The 22,921-nt window shown below is 41.7% G+C and overlaps 1 protein-coding gene across 2 annotated transcripts in view; it reads right to left on the bottom strand.

Annotated features, from left to right (window-relative positions):
* Nucleotides 1–22,018, bottom strand: part of ABCB10 (ATP binding cassette subfamily B member 10) — a 28,546-nt gene extending 6,528 nt beyond the window's left edge. Inside the window, exons 1-9 of one of the 2 annotated variants that reach the window (XM_064445681.1) lie at nucleotides 21,189–22,018; nucleotides 11,089–11,289; nucleotides 10,547–10,749; nucleotides 8,762–8,896; nucleotides 7,223–7,369; nucleotides 6,292–6,427; nucleotides 3,719–3,814; nucleotides 285–494; nucleotides 119–198 (exon numbers count right to left, since the gene is read on the bottom strand). In XM_064445681.1, the coding sequence (XP_064301751.1) occupies nucleotides 119–198; nucleotides 285–494; nucleotides 3,719–3,814; nucleotides 6,292–6,427; nucleotides 7,223–7,369; nucleotides 8,762–8,896; nucleotides 10,547–10,749; nucleotides 11,089–11,289; nucleotides 21,189–21,981 (2,001 nt within the window). In that variant the 5' untranslated portion in view covers nucleotides 21,982–22,018. Of the gene's footprint in view, nucleotides 1–118; nucleotides 199–284; nucleotides 495–3,718; nucleotides 3,815–6,291; nucleotides 6,428–7,222; nucleotides 7,370–8,761; nucleotides 8,897–10,546; nucleotides 10,750–11,088; nucleotides 11,290–12,543; nucleotides 15,583–21,188 lie in introns of those variants that run through there. The other variant, XM_064445682.1, reaches the window with a different exon arrangement.
* Nucleotides 22,019–22,921: the final 903 nt, after the last annotated feature.

Raw genomic sequence — 22,921 nt, 5'->3', positions numbered from 1 at the left:
GCATGCACAACAGCAGTTATGGTGAGATGGAGGGATTTAATTGAGAAGCAAGATAATACAGCTAGTTCATTACACAAAATTGTTTCATTCACTTAGAAAGTTTTTTTTTCTTCCTTACCTGACTCACTGTTCCAATCTTTGTCCTGAACCACAGTGGATTTAACTGACGGATATCAAAGCCATCAACAGTGATAGCACCTTAAATTAAGAAACAGTAAAGTCAAGTGTGTACTGAGATGCAAAGCATCAGTTGTCACGAATGAGAGCAAACACACCAAACATACCTGAGATAGGATCATACAGCCTCAGCAGAAGGGATACAATAGTCGATTTCCCTGTACCACTTGGGCCAACCAGAGCCATAACAGAGCCAGCTGGAATGGAAAGGCTAAAGTCTTTGAAAATGGATGTTTCTGGACGTGTTGGATATGCAAATTCAACATTCTTGAATTCCAAAGCACCTCTGAATATGTCTTTGCCTAATGTGATTCCCTCTGTATGACAAAGAATAAAACAGAAATGTGAACAGAAGCAAAAATCAGCTCAGCCCTCCAAGAACATGCTTTACAGACACCCAACAGAAACATCTGTCTCCACGTTAACTCCAGGGATAACTGCAAGCCACAGGCCAGGACCACGGGGGTTATATTTCAGCCATGACTGAATCAGTGTGATACACCACTCCTTCCTGAATGCAATTTCAGGTTGCTTACCGGCAGTGAGCCTGTAGGCTACCTACAGCAAGAGGGAGAACCTGCACTTGCTATCAACTAACCATGTTCACTTCCAGTAGAATTATCTGAGTTTTTAAATGTAATATAAACATTTTAAGTTTTGTCAATTAGGAGCAATGAAATAAAATGGCACTGTTGAAGGCCAAAGTCCCTTTGCCATAGAACAGATGCAAAAAGATAAACATTGCAAATCACTTACTGCCCTTTCACCAAGCCACAAAAGTCACCTGGAACACCCTCCTCTGAACAAGCACAGCTCCCTCTCCACCAGCTGTTAACTGGGTAGCTTTTAAGCAGAGGCTGTCACAATAAAGCTGCTGCTAGTTTTATTGCATTAACAACCATTTTAAAATTTTTATTTTAAAGTGGAAAGTATATTTAATACATTCAAGACAACAGTGTATTCAAAGACCAATCAGAGGCATAACTCTTGGGCAACAGTTCACTGAAAATAAAATCTCAGTTTGTGAAATACAATAACAAACCATCACAAATGAATGATTGCCAAAGTTAAATAAAACCAACTTCTTTCTGGTGCGCAGTGTTTGATGTAAACAAATATCTTAAAAGATTACGAGTACTAGAAAAAGCTTGTAAGTTGGCAAAGCAAAGAAACACAATTTCTTCAATCCCTGTTAAATACCAGCTAAACATCTCCAAACAAAGCAAACTAAGTGGACAGTGGTGCTGCATTCCCAAAGGACAGAGTCTCACTGACTAAGTTTCTACTGGTTTTATGAAAACTGGCGGCACCAGAGCAACACCCAAATAGTGTTTGCTCACACGGAAGACGTGATTAAAATCCCCTTCATTCTTTTCAGAGGCAGCACATGAGTAACCCCCAACTAGCCACAGCACATGGTAGCACACACCCATGTTTGGCTAAACAGGGAGCCATGGATAAGAAACAGACACCCATCAGCAGCAATCAGGATTTCACTAGTCCTGCTGTTCCAAGAGCAAATAATTTATTTTGCTTTTCTCTTTCCCAGATTTCCTCCTCTTCTCAGGCTTTCAGTTCAATGTTAGTAGCACAGATGCGGCAATGGCAAGCGCATACAATTTCAAACTCCTTCCTTGACTTTAATCCATGGATGTGCACGTTGTGACTTGTTTGTTAGGTAAAAGCACAACGGCCTGTAAACCTCCCTTTGGTAAAAGAAATGTATTCGCTAAATCCTGTGCTAGCAGCCTAATCCTTACTGTCATCAAAGTAACAAGTAATTGCTTATCTATATTCTCAGCTCCAGTTATTGCAGTCTATTCCATGGCCTGAAACACCGAAATCTTCTGCAATACAGGAAGTCTGGTACCACAAGTCCTTCCTCTATTTAGTACTGTAAAAATATCTAAAAGCTATATACAGGATTGTGGTTGTTTCTTGCTTGGATTCTAGATACATGAAAAAAATACATAATAATTTGTTCCTGAGATATCTGTTCTCACCAACAACAGCTGGAGTGGGTTTAGACAGTAGAGAAATAGCCTCTTAGTTTTATTATCTGATGAGCCAGAAATCAATTATAATTGTTTTTTTGAGACAAAGGTTTATATCCTTTCCTATGTATTTAGTTTATACTGAAAGGAAATATAAAAGAAGCTTTCTATAAGCCTATGCTACACGGATGTCTGAACCTTTGTCTGATTTATGTTCAGTCTGTAAAATAAAGATTGTTTTCTGGATATCACTACTGATGTAACTGAACAGTTCAATACCTTCTGTGGGAAAGACAACGTCTGCCCCAGTACTAATGCTTACTCTGTGCTGAGGCCACTGTACAGATGAAGTCCACTGAAATAATCCAGATTTAAAAAAAAAAATAAACACAAAAAACCCACAAAAAAACCCCCAAAACAAACCAAGAGACCACATCCAAATGACGATGAAGTCAACAGCTGCACTAGGTCTATGAAAGGCACAGCAAACTGCACTGTGGCACTGGATAGTCAGTCATGGCAAGAAGTTTAAGCCAGCTTCACTGCTAAAGACAAGAGTGTGTAGCTATCCCTTCATTAGCCAGTTGGTCATTCCCTTTTGGACAAATGGCTGCTATTCCAAGTCTGCCTCCATCCCTTGGAGACAATATTGTTACTTTTGACTAGCTATGCAGTCTGTGCACACTGGAAAGCATCCTACAGACAGGCTTGCACCTGTGAAAAGAAACAAGACAGAGGCCAGACTCTGACTTGGTGTCCATCAGATTAAGAACTCGTGAAATTCCAGTGCAGGGAGCCAAAAGCAGCACAGAAGTTTGAAGCACAGCGTTTCAAAAGAGCCCCTCTGTATCAACCAACTCAAAAGATAAAACTGTTCCCTAAAGCCAATGCTCACTCAAAAAATCTGTTAGTTCTCTTAGATGTTCTTTTCTGACTCTTCCTCTTACAGCAGCCCTTAAAAAGCTTCTAAATTAGAGGACTGTACAAAACTTAGCAGGAAACTACAGTGCTGACAGCTCACCTGGACTTTGCTATACTGCATTTCTTAACAGCCCACAAAGCTGGTGGAAATTCATGTATGACTTTTGCATAGTGGGATGCAGCTGATCAAATAAAACAGCAATTCACACAGAAAGTATCTTCTACAAGCAGCTCATTGAACTACTTTGATGGAGAGAGGCAAATGCTGTTTATACAAAATATACTCAACACTGGAGGGCGTTGTCTAGCTTCCGAACAATAAAGCTGTAAATAAGGTGTTGCTGGCAATATATTTTTATTTACTGTATTTAAATATTATTAAATATTGTGACGTAATTAAAGGAGAATGAACCCACCAAATTTTCAGCTTCTAAAACTTCTGATTAAAGGAAATTATCACCACCTTTTCAGAGTTAGGAAAAGTCAGAGGAATTACCACGGTATCTAGTTTTTTGCAAAAGAATGTAAGGTGGTACTACCTTTAAGAATTACACACCTCTTTCTGAGGAACTGGTGACCCATAAGAGAAAAATCAACCTGTGAACAATAGGAGACCAAGGACCCACCGTTAAATGGAAGTTGGGGCTTCCTTTCGATAAGTTCCCATAGACGTCCACCAGCACCTAGTCCTTTCATTAATTCGGAATAAAAGGAACTTAGACCTAAACAAAAAGCAGACCAGTGTTATGCATCCATATGGAAGGGAAGACATAGGAGACATTAAATTTGCATTATACTTTTCTTCACCAGCACTGAAGCATCAGACATGTAGGGGATCTTTTACTCCACAACACTATCAGACATGCTGATTAAATCCTACCTAGTCTCACTTCAGAGCTACCAATAACCCTATTGACCACTCTTATTTATATCTGTAGAACAAATCATTCTGAAGCAAAAAAATAGAAAAAGTTAATAAATGTAAGCTTGTGTATACTCAAAAGCAAAGCAACTCTTTTTCATTCATCTGTCAGGAAAAACAGCATCCAACTTTAGAGAAATAGCCTTGCATATAGAACTACCTATATTTTCAAAATCGTTCAGTACAACGGAGCACTCTGAACACCCCTCTTTGTCAGATAGGTTTATACTACCATAGGAGAGCCTGGCTGAGTCAGCCACGGGGGGGAGGGCACAAACCCTAAGGCTGAACTAACGCTTGAGAAGCTATGTGGAGAATGAACAATATAAAGAAATATGTCTCCCAAGTCGGCGTGCCTGAAACGTTACTGGAGAAAGCAAGAGCTAAGAGTACTGGGTCACATCTCTTAGCAGCTGTGTGAATCATCTTGGAGCTGGCCTGGCTGAAGGGCTTTCCAGCTGAAACAAACACAGAAACCAACCTAGAACCAAAAACTGGGTGAGGCATAAATATGTCTTATTTCTTCATTTTTTGTGTGCCTTTCAAAATAGAGTAACCAATTTCAAGATCTCTGAATTCCAACAGAATAAACATACAGAATAAACCACTTCCACCTTAAAATGCATATAGTGTTAAGAGTAATTTCAGGAAGGTAGAAAACCCAAGGTATATTAAAATAGGTTTGCTGGTTTATTCTTGCAGAGCTACAAGCCCAGCACAAGGTCATGAGTCTATAAGTGTAGACAGGGCATTTCATCATGCTCAGGCTGAGGACTAGCTGAAAGCTTGCAACACAAGGCACTAGCCATGGTGAGAAGCTGTCTGCTTGGAAAAAAAGCCAAAGCATCTACATTCTAGAGCAGGGCACGGGGGAGAAGGCATGAGCCTCACAGTGTGCTTTGAAACTGAGATACTGAGGTTTGCAAGTTCACAACCACTCATTAAAAAAATTATATAATATGGACAGCAAATACTAATTAGAAAATGTTTTGAATTTTCATATCCTGTCTTCACTATTTGGTAGAAAATACAGCAAACTGTTACAACAAAGAGAGGCAAAGTCTCAAATAATGCAGTGGACTTCACAGTTCATTGCACGAACTCCTGTGTGTATTAATGATGGTTTGTACTGAGCAGACTTAGCACTTTGAAGATTTATATGCTTTGTAGGTGTCAAGGAAGGCAGGCCTCTCGTGGCAAGACACCTTTACTTCAGAGTCCCCGTGAGAATAAGCTCTGTGCAGAACTATATTCTTCAATATAGTAATATATCTTAAGTAGAACATAGTAAATAATCTTAAGTAGAATTTAAGATGTTTTCAATCACAAACAAAAATTAATGACATTTTATCAGTGTTTCTAACCTTATTTTTTATTTATTTAACATTAATTTGTCCCACGTTTTCGAAGTGCCAGGTGTCTGTCTGTTGACCAAACTTGAATGATTTAAGCAGAAAAGAAAGGGTTTTGGTAGTTGGAATGGATGCCTCTGCAATTTTGATATCCAGGGAAGCAGGCTTTGTGAATTTTGCCCTCCAGCACATCTTTGCAGTTCCCACAACATCGGGCTTAGTCTTACAAGAGTACAGATGAGCTGCATTGCCCTGCTGGTCTATCAGAAGTAACAGACTCGTTTTAAAGAGGAACCCTTCCAATCAGCTGTCGAACTTCAAAGCACCTTATCTTCATTTTTGCCTGTGTGCAGTAGTGAAGACTGCTCTGTCAAAAAGATGAACAGTTTGTTTCTGGGCCAGTAGATTACAGAGTCTGAGCCTCAAGGAGGAGTCAGTCAGTAAGGAAGAACCAAAGGTTAGCACCAGAGTGTAGTATTCTGCTGGCACTTTGTTTACTTTTCCAGCTCAAGAAACTCTATACTGAATTACAGCTAAATTCTACATGCCTTTCTAAATAGAGAATGTTTAACACAAATTCATATATTTTGTAAAAAACACAATACCAGTATTATTTCTTTACACAATGTACCAAGTATCTTAATTTAGACCCAAAGAAAATTGAAGTAATATGTATCGGGCACATACACACATTTTACAAATAACCTCTGTATTCCTTTGGGAAAGTGGAACACTTATATTAACCTTAAGTTACGAATTCTTATTTTCATTAACTCTTTAGAAAAAAATTTATGTATGATTTCTTGGGAAGATCATTTGGAAGAGACTTTTTAAGAAAACTAGATCTTTTAAGAGCTCCTCCCTCCCGCCTCTGTACTGACTGTAAAGCTTTTAAGTAAAGAGAATCTAATTTCTCATTCCATACCTCCAATGCTTATTCCAACCCAGAAAGCATACATTAGGAAAGATGAGAGTTCACCAACTGTCATGTAGGCACTGCCCATTAGTAATCCTCCTTTGTATAAGACTGAGAGGACAATTAAGTTTCCAGAAAGGCCAGTCTAAGGGAAAAGAAGATGAGGAAAAGGCAGATTTTGTCACATACATCTTCAACTTCATCCCCTAAAATGTTGTTTCAGAATTTTCCTCCTAATAAAAGAATTCCCATATCACGGGTACCTAGATTTAAAGGCCCGAGTTAAACGTGAACAAAACCAAGTCTAAAGCAAACCAAGCCAACAGCCCACCAGACATCCAGTGGTGCTGCACTGCGCTATCCAAAAAGTGTTCAAAAAACAAGCAACTCTTTTTTTGGTGTTTTTTACCTCATTCCCCAAGATGGAAAAGAACACCAAACATTATCCTCAACCATCATTAAAGGAGAAGAGTAGATAGTCTGCAGTTATATTGCAGTTTTAGAATACTATTAAGCAAACTGACTGCAAGCTGTTACGGAAAAATGCAATCCCACTCTCCCTCCCCCACCTGTGCACTCCCCAGCTTCCTTTGCATTGATGCTCATCTCATCAGGAAGCCAACCCTGTAAAATGCTAAGGGTGGGGGAAGGTTTCCACTGGTTTAGTTCCCTGAACAGGAGGTACGGGCTCAGATAAATAACACCAAGCTGTGGGGTGTGGGGCAGAAAGAGAGACGCAAACTGGCTTTACCACACCACTGTATCTTGATGTGCAGTTTCACAGCAATTTAGACTGATTTAAGTTCCTTCCCACCATTTCATGTAGGTTCAGTTTACACTCAAATAATTTATTTGCACATTTATAAGTATCCTCATGAATTTTAAAATAATTGACACTTGGCATAAAACGATTGGTTTAATTTCATCAAAATACACTTACTGCTCCAAAGAAGCCTGCCCGAGCTAGTGCCTCTTTTTTAGCCAGCTGTAGCACATAATCGACTTTATTTGTATACTTCTCCATTTCAGCCACTTCTTGCCCAAAAGCTCGAACTGTTCTTATGTTTCCAATACGCTCTTCAGCTAACTACATTAAAGCAAAGAACAGAACAAATACACACTGACACACAATTTGGGAAGTTAATATTGCGGAACATTTGAAGTTAAACCAATATCACTACACTAATCTCCAAATACATTCCTTTGGATACCACTGGAAAATTTCTCATGCCCTCCTTCCCTACCCCCCTTTTTTTTTTTTTCTGAAGTCTATTAAGTTAAAAGTAAATTGCATGCCCAGGCAGTTTAAAAAGAACTTCAAGATTGTCTTGACTTAAGTGTTAGCAGGGAAAGAAAAATATAAAAGTAGGGTTAAAAAAAACCCTTAATTTGGTGTGAACAACACACATAAGAAAACTACTATTCACAATAACTTGCATGGGAAGGGGAAAAATAAAGAATATTCTATTCTACACTAAATCGTGCAAGAAAGCCAAAGTTATTTCCTGAAACAATTCCACTTATTTGATCAAAGCAATACTGGGGATTAATTTAGGTTGACTACTAATGTCCCATTTCAACTCAGTGTTTTATTTTAACTTCTAAACAGGAAAGAATTAATTCTAAAATTACCTCAATTGTAACCAATTTGACTAAGTTGTTAATAGACACTGTGACGGTCTTGCAAAAAACAAGGCTCCCTTTTGTGAGTGAAAATATGCTATAAAAATGTAATTCTCCTTCTTCCATCCCCCATTCAACCTGAAAATTTGAGTGGAACACTAAACTTGCTTGTTCATGTGAAGTCCCGCACCTGGTTTACAAAGGCAGGGGCTTCCCCTCAACGCAGGATGAGGGAGATAAACAGAAGAGGGCTAATCTTCCTTCTGCACAGCCAATTTGCAGAAGTCCTACAGAGGACATCCCAAGTTTACAACAGCTGACAACTGTGGCTATTTTAACTAGATCTTTCCTAATTATATTTCTATGCATTTTAATGATGTTTCCCCACCCTCAGCCAGTGAGAAAAAGGTCACTGTCACTACTATTTCTCTGACAGTGCTTTGCAATATTTCAGCGCAGTCAAACACAGTGAAGGCCCCTCTACAACAGCCTCTTTAGAAACAACAGCTTTCTCTACTTTTCTCCCAAATATCTGGGTATGTGCCAAGATGCCCAGAAAAGTTTAAAAAATGTCAACCCTCATAAGCATTAAAGAGCTGACAATAAGGTCAAACGTCAAGGATTCCTCCACATTGTAATTGTTATGAACAGCTCTTTACAAAGCACGGTTGGTTTTGAGATCTATAAGTGTTACCAAAGTTTACCTTTCATACTGTTCAGGTGCAAAATTACAGGCTCAGCATGGCTTGGGGCAATGAACAGTACAATTACCTTCAGATCTGTACTTCAGAGATATCAACCTAAATACACTAGAGCAACTTTGAAGTTAACTAGAAAGCATCAGTTGAAAGATCACCTGTGTTGCTTCTGCAAGAGAATCTTGGGTCATTTTAGTAAGTTTTCGCAAGTATCTTCCGTAAATCACAGCCAGGACAGCCAAGGGTGGCACAACGCTCAGAACAAATGCAGCAAGGCTAGGTGACACAAAAAACTAGAAGAAAAAGGTACATGTCAGGGGTTAGCATTCAGTGGGTTATAACCCACTGGAATCCTGAAGTGCAACTTCCTTCAGTAGAGCTTTCTAAAACTAGTAGGATTATAATTTAGTGCTGTCATGCTTTCATTTATCAAGTTTTATTTCTTTCAGGCAAAATATCCGTTCCTCCACAGCATATAGGGAATGTACCCCATGGTTAGAACAAAGGATTATAAGCAAATGGGTCTGGATTTCATTTCTAGCTTTCTCACTGGTTTGTGGTGTGAGTCTTAGCCAAGTATCTTAACCTGCCAGCGAACAGGCCTACCAGGAGGTCTCTTGGGGATGCCGAAAGACATAAGCTATTATATAGTTTCTGAAGTGCTTCCACAACTTTTAAGCAGATGGTGTAATACAGAAAGTTTGAGTAGAGAAATATTGTACACTACTTATCGGTAACCGAGGAACATATGGAGTTACCAGTGCTCCCTAGCACCCGCAAATGCTCAAAACCTGGAATAATGGATTTAATTTACTGTTGCAAAACCTTACCACTCGTAACAATCATCATCAATGTTCCTAAACAGGCTCTTTTCATAAGATTTATTGACATGAAATCTAACATGAATATTGAAAATAGAAAAATCTCCAGAAAAATTTAAAATTGACTTAATTGATAGGCTTTATAGTTATTTCATAATGATCTCTTCTTTCTGGGCAAGCTTTTATAGTCCACCTTTTAACACTGCATCATGGCAACATTTTTGAGCAGAATGCTGTATACAAAGTCATTCCAATTAATCTATGGTAAGATAAAACCTATTTCCTTAGATAAATACAGAAAGTCGTAATTCTTATCAGTGACAAAATATTAAAACCTTAAAGCTTCATAGTGGAAACGCTTAACAGTTTCTAAGAACATCAATCTTGGAAGCTTATTTTTAGGAAGAGACTTTTTGCTATCTGTTTTTAACTCCACATAGACAGCAGAAATTACCACACTTTCATTTAAGATAACTGACACCAACATTTCTTTTCTCAGATAAGCGAAAAAAATTTAATGCCACAAAAAAACATCTAGAGAAGTCAGATTTTCATTTAAACCAACTGACCACCAAGGAATATTAACTGATGTACTGCACTGAAGCCTTCATTAACATGCTTCCTACCTAAATATATTCTTTACTGACAGACTAAAGCAGAAAAACTAACACTTGTAAAAAATTCTCAGGAGTAATTTGATATTCAGTGCTGCCTTTGCTCACCTAGGCCTTAACCAGAATCAACCAACTTCAATTACTTTTACATCAGGCCCTTCACACCCTATTTTACCTACAACCATGGGAGCATTATCACTGATTTTAATATCTTCAGTAAGAATAGAGTTAAGCTATTTCCTTACTATATTTTGCTTGAAAAATTCAGGCAGCAACAGCAGTGCATTTCAAGCCCTCACTCTCCATATTTTGGCTTTTGAGTAAACATCAAGCGTCTAAAGACACATCACCTGTTGCAATGCACTACACGGATAACCAGTGAGATACGCTCGTTCCACCCAAGAACACAGAACAATTTCTGGACTGAATCATGTTCACGCACTACCTAACAGAACCGAAACAAACTTGAAACTACAAGCAGTGACAAGCAGGGAAGAGACCACAGTACCATCATTCCAATCCCCACAGATGCCTGTGCTCCTGCCCTGAGCCCATCTGAAAGGTTTTCAGTCACTGAACGGCCCAAGAGGGCTGTATCTGAAGATAAGCGGTTTATCAGCTCTCCGGTTCTGGTCTTGTCAAAGAAAGCTGTTTCTTGCTTCAGAATAGAGGAAAACATGGTTGTTCTCAAACGTTTCACAATTCTTTGTCCTGTCAGAAACAGAAGTCAGTCAAACACGGCACACAAGACTACACAGACACTGACAATATAAAAATCACAGGACTGGGCAACACTGAACAAGCCACGTTAGAGAGCTTTAACATACCAAAGATAGTGAGCTTTAAGATGTCACATAACAGTAAATAAAAATGAACAATTATTCCAGCATATTTATATCTTCATTATTAGTTTACCTTTGATCTGATAAAAAAGCTACTGATTCCAAAAGGATCTCTCAGCCAGTGCCAAGAATTTATTTCAGATCATTAGATATCCTGAGCCTGTGAAAAAAGATGAATCTCAGTAGCACTTCTTGCTTCTGTTTTTACCTGCGGTCTGCATGAGGTAGACACGAGTAGCGTTAGCAGCAGCACCACATAAGAAAATTCCACTCAGCAAGGCACACAGGCTGGTCAGGCTGTCAGTGAAGTCTTCACTGGGATTTGTATAAATAATGTCAATAACTTTACCCAGAAAGAAAGGGGCTGACATGGTAATGACACTGGAAACTGTCAGAAAGCCAACAGCAGCTGCAAATCAACAAGAGAAAGGAAAAGAAAATTATTCTGATTTTGCAAGATCATTAACAGTACATACAAAATAATTGTTCACTTGAAATTTCTACTAAGCTTGCAAGTGTCAGCATTAAGTAATCAGCATTCTTTTAGGCCCAGTTCTGAACAGGACATTTTAAGTCATGGCATAAATTAACTTAGGCCAGGCACATTTTAAGATCCTGAAAGCCTCTGGATTCAATCGCAGTCCTGAAATTGCTTCTCTTCTCTAAGCCTCCACACCACCACCTGACGAAGGTAACTCTTCACAGACGTCCTGTGTCTTCTCTCCTTAGAGAGCATTCAGTTAGCAAGTCTTCCATATCTCTCACATAATCCTTCATTCCTGTTTGGTTTGGTTTTTATTATTCATGCTTGCTACCATAATAAAGCTTCCAACTGCCTATTTCTGAGATAGCAGTGGACTGGAGTAAAGGTCTGATCTGAGAACTGTCTAAACCACGCAATTTTATTTGGAAAAAAACCCAAAACAAAGAAATTTGATTTACTCTCGACTGGTAAAATTTATATACTTCTGTTTTGTTTTACTCTTTGCTATTGCTGGTCTAAAAGAAAAATAGCATAAATTTGAATAGAAGTATGTTTGCTGATGGGCAGATCTCTTCAATTCCAATTGCAAGATCACCCATGGAACAACATGGGTAACTGTTTGAAGCTGAATCAGAGAGTAAGAAAAATCGCACTGGACCAAGACTTAGCCTTTTGAACTTTAATCTGCAAAGAAATTTCTTGAGCCAAGAACACAGTTTGATTCTGAAAAGGCAAGCCAAGCTTGGAAGGCTGAGAACTACCTCAGTTAACTGAAAACTGAACAAACTTGATATGAAAACCACTGAACCACAACAAACAATACCATTTATATAGCATGATTTTCCAACAGCCAACCCCATGCTTCAAGCAACCATTCATAGGATGGCTCAAAACTACCAACAGGTACCTTTGAAGGTAAAAAGACACTGTACTGGAAATCCTGAAGTTGCCTGAGGTTTAGTTCCAATTCTTCTGAGCTTCTTGTATTGCTTCTATGATGAAGCAGCAGAGAGCCTCCCAGCAGCACACTGCTGTAAGCAATATTTCTAACGTGTCACAGATGGTTTGATGCCTCTTACCACCTCCACACACGTGAAAGGCTTTGTTTCAGTTTGTCCTTGAAGTGTAAATACAGCTGTGCATTTATGATGAAGAATTCAAGGTACAAAAAATGCATACCTGCCACCACCTGAAGCAAACACTTCTCTGCACCTTCGCTGCAGTGCCCCAGAGCAGTCCTGGGAGAGCTCCACACACTGCCCAAACAAGCTTTATCCTTGCCATTGTGTCCAACCTGCTGCCTGCAGTTCTTATTCAAGATTTGTTTGTGATCTTTCCATTGGGTTATGCTCAGGCCAGCAAGCATGTTGAAGATAAAGGACTCAGATCTTTAACTTGAGGCTATGGAAACTATAAGAAGCCAAGAGCAGAAAGGCAAAGACTTCCTGCTGCAAACTTAGGTGATCCATGCCATAGGCACATCTCAGGAACATGTTATTTATTAGCCAAAACTTCCTAAGAATGAGTGGCCTTATTAACAGGTCGTCTGCATTGGTGCATTCAAGCTGTGAAGCAGCAGGAAAAATCCAACAACAGCCAGGTCATCTCCTGTCAGGAAGAGCTAATTTATAAGGCAGCTGGAGAGGGTCAAAAGCATTGCTTATGAGCACAGTGCTGCAAGGCAGCTCAGCCTCCACCAGTCCAGACGACTTCTCAGTTACAGATGGAACTGGACAACGGCATATACAAATATTCATTGAAGGAAGAGGACTGTACATCTAAAAATCCCATATGTCTCTGCATAGTGGTACAGCCTTCCTGGCTTGGATTTACCTTCAGCTCTTCTTCGTTCAAACTAGCACAGGTTTCACTGTAATTACTTCCAACAGCCTTAACTGAACTAAAAGCAAATACTAGCATATAAAGCAAACAGAAGACTACAAAACTACTTAAGCATTACACAAAGTTTCAATAATATATCGGAACAATGCAGTCCTGAAGTTGAAAGCTTATATAATCCAAATGTCACTTTTAGTTTTCCCCTTAAGCAATATACCTGCCTATGTTAATTTAATCACAAATCACATGCAAAATAGTGTTCCCTAATTGAAACTCTCACTTTGTTTATTCCAGCAGAACAAGTAGAAGATAGCACAGATGTCAAGCTGTTGCTCTTTTTTTGTTGGTTTGTTTTAAACTGTTGACTAATTGAAGAAACAGGAATCAGCAAACACTCATTCTATCTCCCCATTCAAAGAAGAGCTGTCACTGTGATAACTGGCTAAAGGGAGGAGTATGAGGTGTTCAGCAACCAGATATGAAGACACTTCAGTGACGCTGAAGGTTGTTACTGACGGAAAAAGGACAGAGTAAACTTTATAGTATCAGTTTCACGTAGCTTACTCTGTTACCCAGAAAATTACGTCAAACAAAAGAGCGTATTTCGGAAGCTTTATTTTTTTGAGTAAATCTGTTTTGTAGGCTACGAGATGAAAATAGAGAAAATGAGAGGTAGATCAATGGAACTTTTATAAAGCCAGGGCTACATCAAAGTGGCAACAGAAGCAAAGACAAGGCAGCTAGCTCCAGCAGCAGCTGAGCAGTCCTCTTGGAAATTTTAGGCAAACATTTTGCTTGTCTTCTTGAACAGATATCCAGATTGCTGCACAGACAAAGCAATGCCTTTATCACTATTGACATCAACGTGCTTTCTGTCAGGGCTAATGTGGGCTTGCTTCTTGACAGCAGATCTGCAACTTCAATTCATTGTAGATTCATTCGGGGACAAGGAATTGGCCACTAACTGATAAACCAGGACATTTACGAGCAATAACTAGGCAGAGCTATCAGAAACCTCTCTTCAGAAAAAGGACTAAGTGACCCCAAAGAGTCATAAACCAATTTGCTCCATGCAAGAACACCAAGAGAGCGAATGTTTCCAGTTTTGCTGGTCCTTACCAGAGCATCCTTCTCACCCTGTGCAGTATGTAAAAAATTACAAAGCCAAAAAGCTGCTTGCAAGCCTGTTGGGGGAAGGGCTATTTTAAACACAAATACATAAAGACTTGACCTCAGATGAAATAAGATCATTCAAGCCAATCAGGGATGGTGGACAGAAAAATGAGGTAATGGCGATGTTTGGCAGTACACGGTCACACAGCAACAGTACCTCCTTTTTATTGTTCAGTAAGGTTATGAATGTTACCTCCCAGAACCTTTTAAGTATTTCACTGGTTTCATTTGAAGACCAGGGCTGGCAGGTCAGAAAGCAAGCTCTGGATCTGTGAGAAGTACCCTTCTACCAGTAACCAAGAACGTCTGTCCTTTACCAGTTATTTGTTCAGTTTTATTCTAATACACAGTGAGTTTTTTAGCTTAGCGCTGAATTTCCACAAGGGCATTTGGAATGATGAATAAAGTCTACTGTACTCTATGATGCACATACATGGGGATTGGGCTCTTCAGTTGTTATTTTATGGTAGAATGATGCACTGATAAATTTTCTATTTGCTGGTTAGGTAAAGTCCATTTCCATTTGATGAATGCTGGCCAACAAGGAATTTGTTTTGGACTGGTATCAACCCTGCAGAGGATCAGTTCTGCAAATATTTATTTCAAGACAGAATCTTCCTCCAGAGTACACTGTAAGCACATTCTGTATAGTTCTAGGTTAGGTATTAGTGGTGTGATTTCCTTTCTGCGTTAAAGTAAATTCACACAGGATATCTGGACTGCACCTGTTATATGCAAGAAGAACATTTAGATTAATCTTCCTTAAGTTACTAAGAACAATTGTAATACTGTGCTCAGAAAAAAAAAAATACAGTGTGTATCTGACAGCACCATTGTATACTGCAGCCCCAGCGCCTTGTGGAAAGCTGCTAGTTTTTGTAGGTTGAGTTTTCAGTTAATATTGACAATATTAACTGAATCTTGCAAGTTGCTATTTCCGGTGATGATCACAGTTTTTAGAAAATGTTTACAGGAGCATTCTATAGACAGTTTGATGTGGTTATTGAATCTGTGGCGTTTTTTCTTTTGTTATTTTTTTTAAGCATGAAAGACCAGTTCAGGTTTCCAAATGGCAATGACTATTTTAATTAGTACAACAACAATACAGTTGCACAGCTTACTGAAAGCATCTTCAAGATAGCTCATGGAAAGGTTGGCACACCGTGGGTCTGACTGACCAAGATCACACAACAGTTTGGAGAAACCACCACTTGCAAAAAACTGCTGTGGGGCAGAATTAAACAAGAGACAGGCAAGAGATACTATCTCAAGAACAAGATGGGTATCCAGAGTTTGGAGGGCACAGCGAGATACCAGCACAGGAGTGAGCCCCAGAGTATTGGCTGGTGGCATCTCTTGCGCTTAGGACATTTACACGATGCAAGTTAAGGAGGAAGTCTATGACATTGAAGAAAGCCTGCTCTTTGAGTCATGAGGTGTTCAGGATTGACACAAATCACCCTCAGTAGCTCCTCAGTGAGGCTCCTATGATCAAGCAGGACTGACCTGCCAGGAGCCCTTTGCTATGGAGCAAACAGAACATCAAGGAGCCCTTGCAGAGTACGCTATAGAAGGTTCATCAGAAGAGCTTTCAGAGAAGATATTTAATGGGAGAAATGTCCCTCCAGGCAGAGGAGAACTCGGTGATTTGAGGAAGCCCAAGAAAGGGAAGAGTAAGTCAGATTGCCACTTTGCACAGGAGAGAAGGAAGAAGAGGTAGCACAGCACACAGCCTGATGGAAGGCCTATGCAGAGCTGTGCAAAACCTTGGCTTGAAAGCAAAGGTGGAGGCTTGTCTCTGACTGTAAGCAACTATCTTCACTTTCTCTTAAGATGGTATCTCTATTTTAGAATTTATTATCAATACAAACAGGACCACAAGCTAGCCTTTTTAAGACACCCAAAACCAAGAGAGAGTACAATTATTTTTACCGTGTGTTTAGAATTAAAGTATTTAATTTGTTCACATTTATCTTGTGTAGAAGACAGTCTGTATGTCAGACCAACCTAGCTACTCTTCCATCTTCAAAGTTTACACAAACAGTGCAGCAAAAACATTCCCCGGAGAGATTAAGGTGTAAGCACCTAACTGATCACAGTGGTCAGCAGCTACTGTTTCTGCAACCCAAATAGCTTCATTAACAGTTCACCAACGATTTGAAATAAGGAACTGTCACCAACTAGCCACAGAAAAGCAAACTTCTTGTGATAAAGCTACAAGGCTGCTTCAACCTTTTGTAAGCTTCACACCAAACACCAACAGAATCAGAAGAAAAACTAGGGGAGAAACACAAAAAAACCCACGTAGCCTATTTGATTTCTACAGAAGACACACTGCACATGAGAAAACAATCAGTAAGTCACCCCTGTATATGCCATATGTACAGGAATTACGATTTTAAGACCACAAGAATTGCCTTCAGAAAATTCAAGTTAAGCGTAGTTGTTGAGTTGCTTTTAGATGAGAAGAACCACTTTACAGTAACTAAATATGGTAACAAAAAATAGTGGCCTCAAGCCTGTGGACTTGAGAAGTGAACCCAAATTTTGGCCAGGAATGTCCCAGCTATGGGGTAACAGCACAGAAACAGCAAGATTTACAAGACTGGGGTTCAAACCCTGTTCTAAAGAGAAGGGTATTCTAGTGCTCCCACTGGCTTCCTTCCCATGATGCGCATTACAGAATTAATTTGACTCACTGTCAAGGTTTGAATGGGTGTATGAAAACTCATTTTTCAGAGAGATGCCACTCGTCTGACTTTTAATTAATTTTTAAATGGAAGGAAGAAAAGCATATCCTTAACACCACACGGATTGCCTGCTGATGTTCAAACTCATGCTGCAAAGCTTGGAAGAGCAAAAGCTTCAAAATTAAACCGTTTAAATTGGTACTACAAACCAAACACACATTATCTGCCCAATTTAATTTCCTAAAATAACTGAAGTTTTCAAAGATACTCCTACTCAAGTACTTAGCATAAGAAATGGCAGCTTGTACAAGTAGAAATAACCGAAAGCATGACTTTCTAGTAGCAATACTCACAGCTGATGTGTTCTACATTTCTATCTGCATCTTGTACAAAAACAAAATGAAAAAAATAATCAAGTTGCTCACTACCTCAGTCATCCCCAAAGGAATTATTAAAATAGTTTCTGACCGATATTACAAAAAATACACCTAAAAATTCAGGTAGTCTTAGGTATAACTTTTTTTTAATTGCCTTTCTTCAAGAACTATAGGGATTTATTCCCTATTAGAAACCGCAAAAGGTAAATCTACAGCAACGCAGGATTGCTCATTCAAGTATGAGAAAGTGCATCACCTGCTCTAACTTCAAAGTACAGAAGAAATCACATAATAAATAACAATATCAGTGCTCTTCTGATTCCATGGCAAATTCCAACTTATAAGAAAACAGCTATTACAAATTATGCCCAAAATTCTGAAATAAAACTTATGAAATAACATTTATTGCACATCTCTAGAGAAGACCTACATACAGAACAAACCTTTTCACTTTGACTCAGTGCACAGCAAGGGTTATACAGGGAAAGGGCACACTTTGCTATTGGATTAAAAATGTCAGAGTTCCTTGTGCTTACTTTACAATTTAACAGAACCATTGTTTCCTTCGAGTGTGGTCTGGATAAAGTGCAACAGACCGTTTCTCACAGTGAGAAACAAGGAGGCAGGAGGAAATAAAAGGGATCATTTTGAAAAGGCATTTTTGTGGCCTCGCACACACAGCAGGATTCAATGTTTTCAACAATGGCCCTGTCTTCTTCCCTAGGAATTGAATTTAACTGAAGACACAGGTTTACCTAATCTGACTACACAGGACAAGCCAAAAAATTCCTAAAATTACTTCCTTCCTTTGTTAAACCTGGGAGGTATTACAGATTTTACAAAGTCCTAATTTCACTACACAAAACTGTGGCCACTTACCGAGTGAATTCCCATCATGGTATTTAGCAATCTTTTTACCATTTTTAGTAAGAACAATAAAATTTAACACACATGTCCTCTTTAAAATATATTCACAGCTCTACCAAGCTCTAGAAATAACTGAAGATGAAACATGGAACATATTACACCATATTACACTGATCCTTCTTTTTTTCCCCCCACAACATGATATTTGGTACATTTATTTTCATTCCAAAGAGCCTCCGGAGGGTCAGAACCAACTTCTGCGAGGAGGGCATTGCACGAGGTGCTGCGTACCAGCACACTGGAACCCCTGGCCAGAGCACACCGCTTCTGTCTGAGCCAGCAGATGGTGAAGAAGCCCTGCATAAAACAAGATGTGACCGTCTCTTTTGGTGCCAGTCACAACCAGAGCAGGTCACCTTCACCTCTATACCTGCACCTGCTCAGCTGACACCACTTCCCCACCGCACCAAGACGGGTGATCCTAGTCTCGCTCAACTTCCTCAGAAACCATCATCCTCTGCTCCCCAGGCCTCCACTGTCATCACTGCATCTACTTCATCTTCTGTGACTGTGAGTTTCAATGCACAGCCGCAACAAGCAGAGTGTCATGACCCGTGCCACATGGACTCGCAGAAGAGGTGTATATATATCACTTCACTCCACAGTGGTAACGCTATACACCTATGCTACCAACTACTGGCTATGTGAAATGCAAAAGATCTGGACGAGCTCGACTTTCTTGCAAAACAAATCTGCACATGTAAAGCCTCTGAAGAGATCCCACAGCATTTGCTTACCATTTATATGGACTTAAAGAGGAAATTAAATGTTTACCCTAGGTTCATTGTTTCACACCATGAAACCATTGACCTTCCTCTTTCTTTGAATGCAGGAAAAACAGATACTGAGTTTTTAAGGATTAGTTTCTCAGTACAAAGATGCAACAAGAACAAAACGCAATATATTTTAAAATATATTAGATACAATGGGCAGATGCCATTTCCCTACAACCACCTACAAGGCATTTACCCATATTTATAATTCCTGGGCTCTATAATGACCCAGAGTATTTTCCTTGTTATTTTTTTCCATCCTCCCACTTAATAACAACAAAAGCATTCCCTTAAGTAGGGTGTCAATAAAGAAAAGATTTACATAATTTACTCCTCTCCCAGAACCAAGACCAACAGAACACTGAAAAGCAGTTATTACATTTGTGTGTGTTTTTCCATCCTCCTGATTCGATATTATCACGCTGTTGTTTTGTGGGATTTTTTTGAACTTTAATTCAGGCCATTTTGTTATCTCAAAAGATAAAACTGCATGTGGCTGGTTTTTGGTAACTGTCGTCGCTGATTTACTTAAATAAAATCATCAGCAGACTACACAAATTACAGATGCTTAGCCCTGTTTTAAAACACAGTTACAAACAAGTATACTGTATCCGGTCTGTGATAAACAAGCCGACAGCAAGCGCCCAGTAAAGGGAACTAAATTAAGTCCTCCCAAAAGCTATCCTTAAAATAACTCATTTACGTAATTGTTTCAATTTCAATGGGAAAACCAAAGAACTTTGTTGTAAAATCAGGAGGTAATCTATCTGACCAGATACTCACTTCTTCAGCAAAATCTGAATAGACTGAACGTTACTGGCAAGGGGCTTTTTACTTTTTAGTCCCTAAGCCAATGAAGAAAAGTAATCCTGAGCAAGGCTGACGCCTTACTGAACTGGTACTTTTTCCCCTCTCCATCCAGCCCTGCCCCATCAATTTTCCCCTACTTTTATTCTGCACAACCAAGACAGTGGCATTAGCAGCATAAAACAGCTGTTCACAGCATAGAAATTCTTCTAATTTCTTAGAAAAAAAATCATTTGGACCCAAATTATTTTGGCTACATAATGCCAACATGTAATGAAGCTCCGTAACTACCGACTGTGAATACAAAGTATTTCATATTTCTCAAAGCCACCTCTTTATGTAAGCCTAACAACCCCACCTCTCCTCTCTCAAACACCATTTACCCATTCCATGGGAACTACCCAAGTTTTAGCGAAGGCCTACAAGCCTCACACGGCCATGACAGCACGCATGCTGTCCACCAATAAAGGTGGTTTTAAATAAAGCAAACCACAGAATAATAATTTGACATTGTTTTCTTACTACCAACTATTATCCTATTATCTCTATGAGAAGCAACATCAAGAAAAGTTTTGTTTCTACTCTTTGTAGATAGCATCACTCTGTAAAGGGTGCAATTTATACAACTGTGGTGTTTGACTTCACCATATAGACACTAAAAACAAATGAATAAATTGTCTTCTGAACAACTTACAGTAGTTCTAGGCAAGAAAGTCTTGGGAGATGGATCTTCAATTTATCTAATGCATTTTTTAAAAAAAAAACACCTTAGTACTCCTCTTTTCTACTTCATTCTACTTCATTCACATAGGGCCAGGCCCGTGTTTTTTGCAGGCTGCTTGTGAAGCCAGCAGTGAACATTCAGAGGGGGGCATTAACCAACACTACCAGCAAAACGGAGAGTTTTGTAACTTCTAAAACTCTTGCCTTCCCTTCAAAACAGCACACGAAAAGCTGGCGAGGGGTGGTGGGGGGAAGGGGGGGCGACGAGAGAATGGATGGTTTTAGCTTTTTACACGTATCAAACGCTCGCTTAGCGATTTCACGCCGTGCTCCGATGCCACCAGAAGCGCCGGCTGGGGAGGGCAGGACGACCTTCTCCTGCAGCCCGGCGGCGGGCAGGGCCCCCGCCCAGGCCGCGCACCCCCGGCCCCGGGGCCCCGCCGGGCGGGCCGCCCCGCCGCCCCCTCCCCGCTCGGACCGAGCCCCAGGGCGGCCCCCGGCGCGGCGGCCGGTACCTGTCAGTCTCCAGCGCTCGGGGTGCGCCAAGGCCAGCAGCCTCCGAGCCTCGAAGCGCGGCGGGGCGCCGGCAGCCCCCCGGGCCGGCGGGGCCGGCGGCTCGGCGCCCGCGGCGGCGCTCCTCAGGGAGCGCGGGGCGCTGCCCACCGCCGCCGCGGGCGGCAGGAGGAGGCGGCGGCGGCAGCACGGCCCGCCCGGCGGCGGCAGCAGCAGCGGCAGCGGCTGGGGGGACGTCCCGCACCTGCTGGCCGGGCGCGGCGGGGCACGGAGTGCGGCGGCCCCGCCGGCGGCCCGAGCCCAGGGCGGGGGCGGCGCCGCCCGCCGCAGCAGCGGCAGCAGCCAGGGCAGGCGCGGCGCGTAGCCCGCCATGCGGCCGGCGCGGCGGAGCCCAGGCGGCGGCGGCGCTGCTGGTGCTGCTGCAGCCGGTCCCCGCCGCGCGGGTCTGCGGCAGGAGGAGGCGCCTCCGAGCCGCCGCCGCCGCCCATGGGCCGGCAGCCGGGGACCCGCGACGCCCCGGGCCCCTGCCGGCCTGCACCGCGCTGATAAGGCCGCGGCTGTCGGTCTCCTCCCGGTCACCGGGCCGCGCCTCGGCCCCCAGCCAGCGCCCTCTGCCGCCGCCCGCCTCGGCGATGGGGCCGGGGACCGCCGAAATGGCGCCCGAGCCTGCAGCGCCCGGCGGCGGCAGGGTACCCCCGAGAGGGGGCCGAGGGCGGAACTCTGCCCCGGGAGGGGGGTTGCCCTCTTCTCGTGTTGTTCCTCCCAGGCCTGTGCGGGTCGTGCCGGGGAGGCCATCCCAGGCTGGCCTCGGTGGCCTGTGCCCGCAGCACGTCCTGCCTCGGCCCACGAGTCTGGCCTCGGTCTGCCCAGGAGGAAACCTCCAGCCCGAGGGGAGCTCCAGCCTTTCCACCTCCCTGACCCCCTGCTCAGGCTGGCAGCTTCGGGATCTGTGTGAGCAGGCCTTACGTGCCCGTGCTTGGGCTGCAGGCTACGGGATCTGTATGAACAGCCCTTCGCTGTTACTATTTTCTTCACTTATTACTGCTCAGGGTACAAGCCATTTTCCAGAGAATCTGCTGTCCCTAACCCCGACGTACGAAAAGGAAGCCGAGTCACCGGCAATGCAGCTTTCCTGAGGCTGGGCAGTAGTGGAAGCCAGACCCCGGTGTCCTGTCTTCACCGCTGGGAAAACTTACACTTTATTTTTAAAATTGTGAGTCAGGCTTCTTTGTGAATTAGTTAACGTCAGCTTGTGAGATTTGGTTTGCAAGAGCACTGAGCAGCCGCGCTTTAAAGTCTGCAAATGAGTAAAATTATATTAGAAGATCAGGACAAGATGTGAATACGGTCTTTTGTTACCACAAATGATATAACCAAATGCCCAGTATTTAGGGAAATTGAGGGGTTAGCACACCCAGGGAGCATGCTGAAGGATGGAGCTTCATCCTGGGAAAACCACTACCTTGCCAAAGCTGTTTCCCTTGATATTTGAGTAAATTAACATAAACTTTCCTCACATCCCTCAGGCAACAGCTGAAACGTTTTGAGACCCATGCCACAACTTTGCTTTTCCTCCTTTCTCACACCGGGCCTCCCTGCCCTTCACAAGGCCATCCTTCCAGGCTGCCAGGAGCAGCCACGTATCGAAGCGAAATCCCATCACCGCCGAGGCACCTCACGGAACCCAAGGGAGCAAAGCCCCGCAGAGCCGCCGCGCACCAAGGCCGGCTTTCGA

This window comes from Phalacrocorax carbo, chromosome 3, assembly GCF_963921805.1.
Source record: "Phalacrocorax carbo chromosome 3, bPhaCar2.1, whole genome shotgun sequence".
NCBI classification, from domain to species: Eukaryota; Metazoa; Chordata; class Aves; order Suliformes; family Phalacrocoracidae; genus Phalacrocorax; species Phalacrocorax carbo.
The sequence above is the reverse complement of the archived record's forward strand: the minus strand, read 5'-3'. Positions and strand labels throughout refer to the sequence as shown.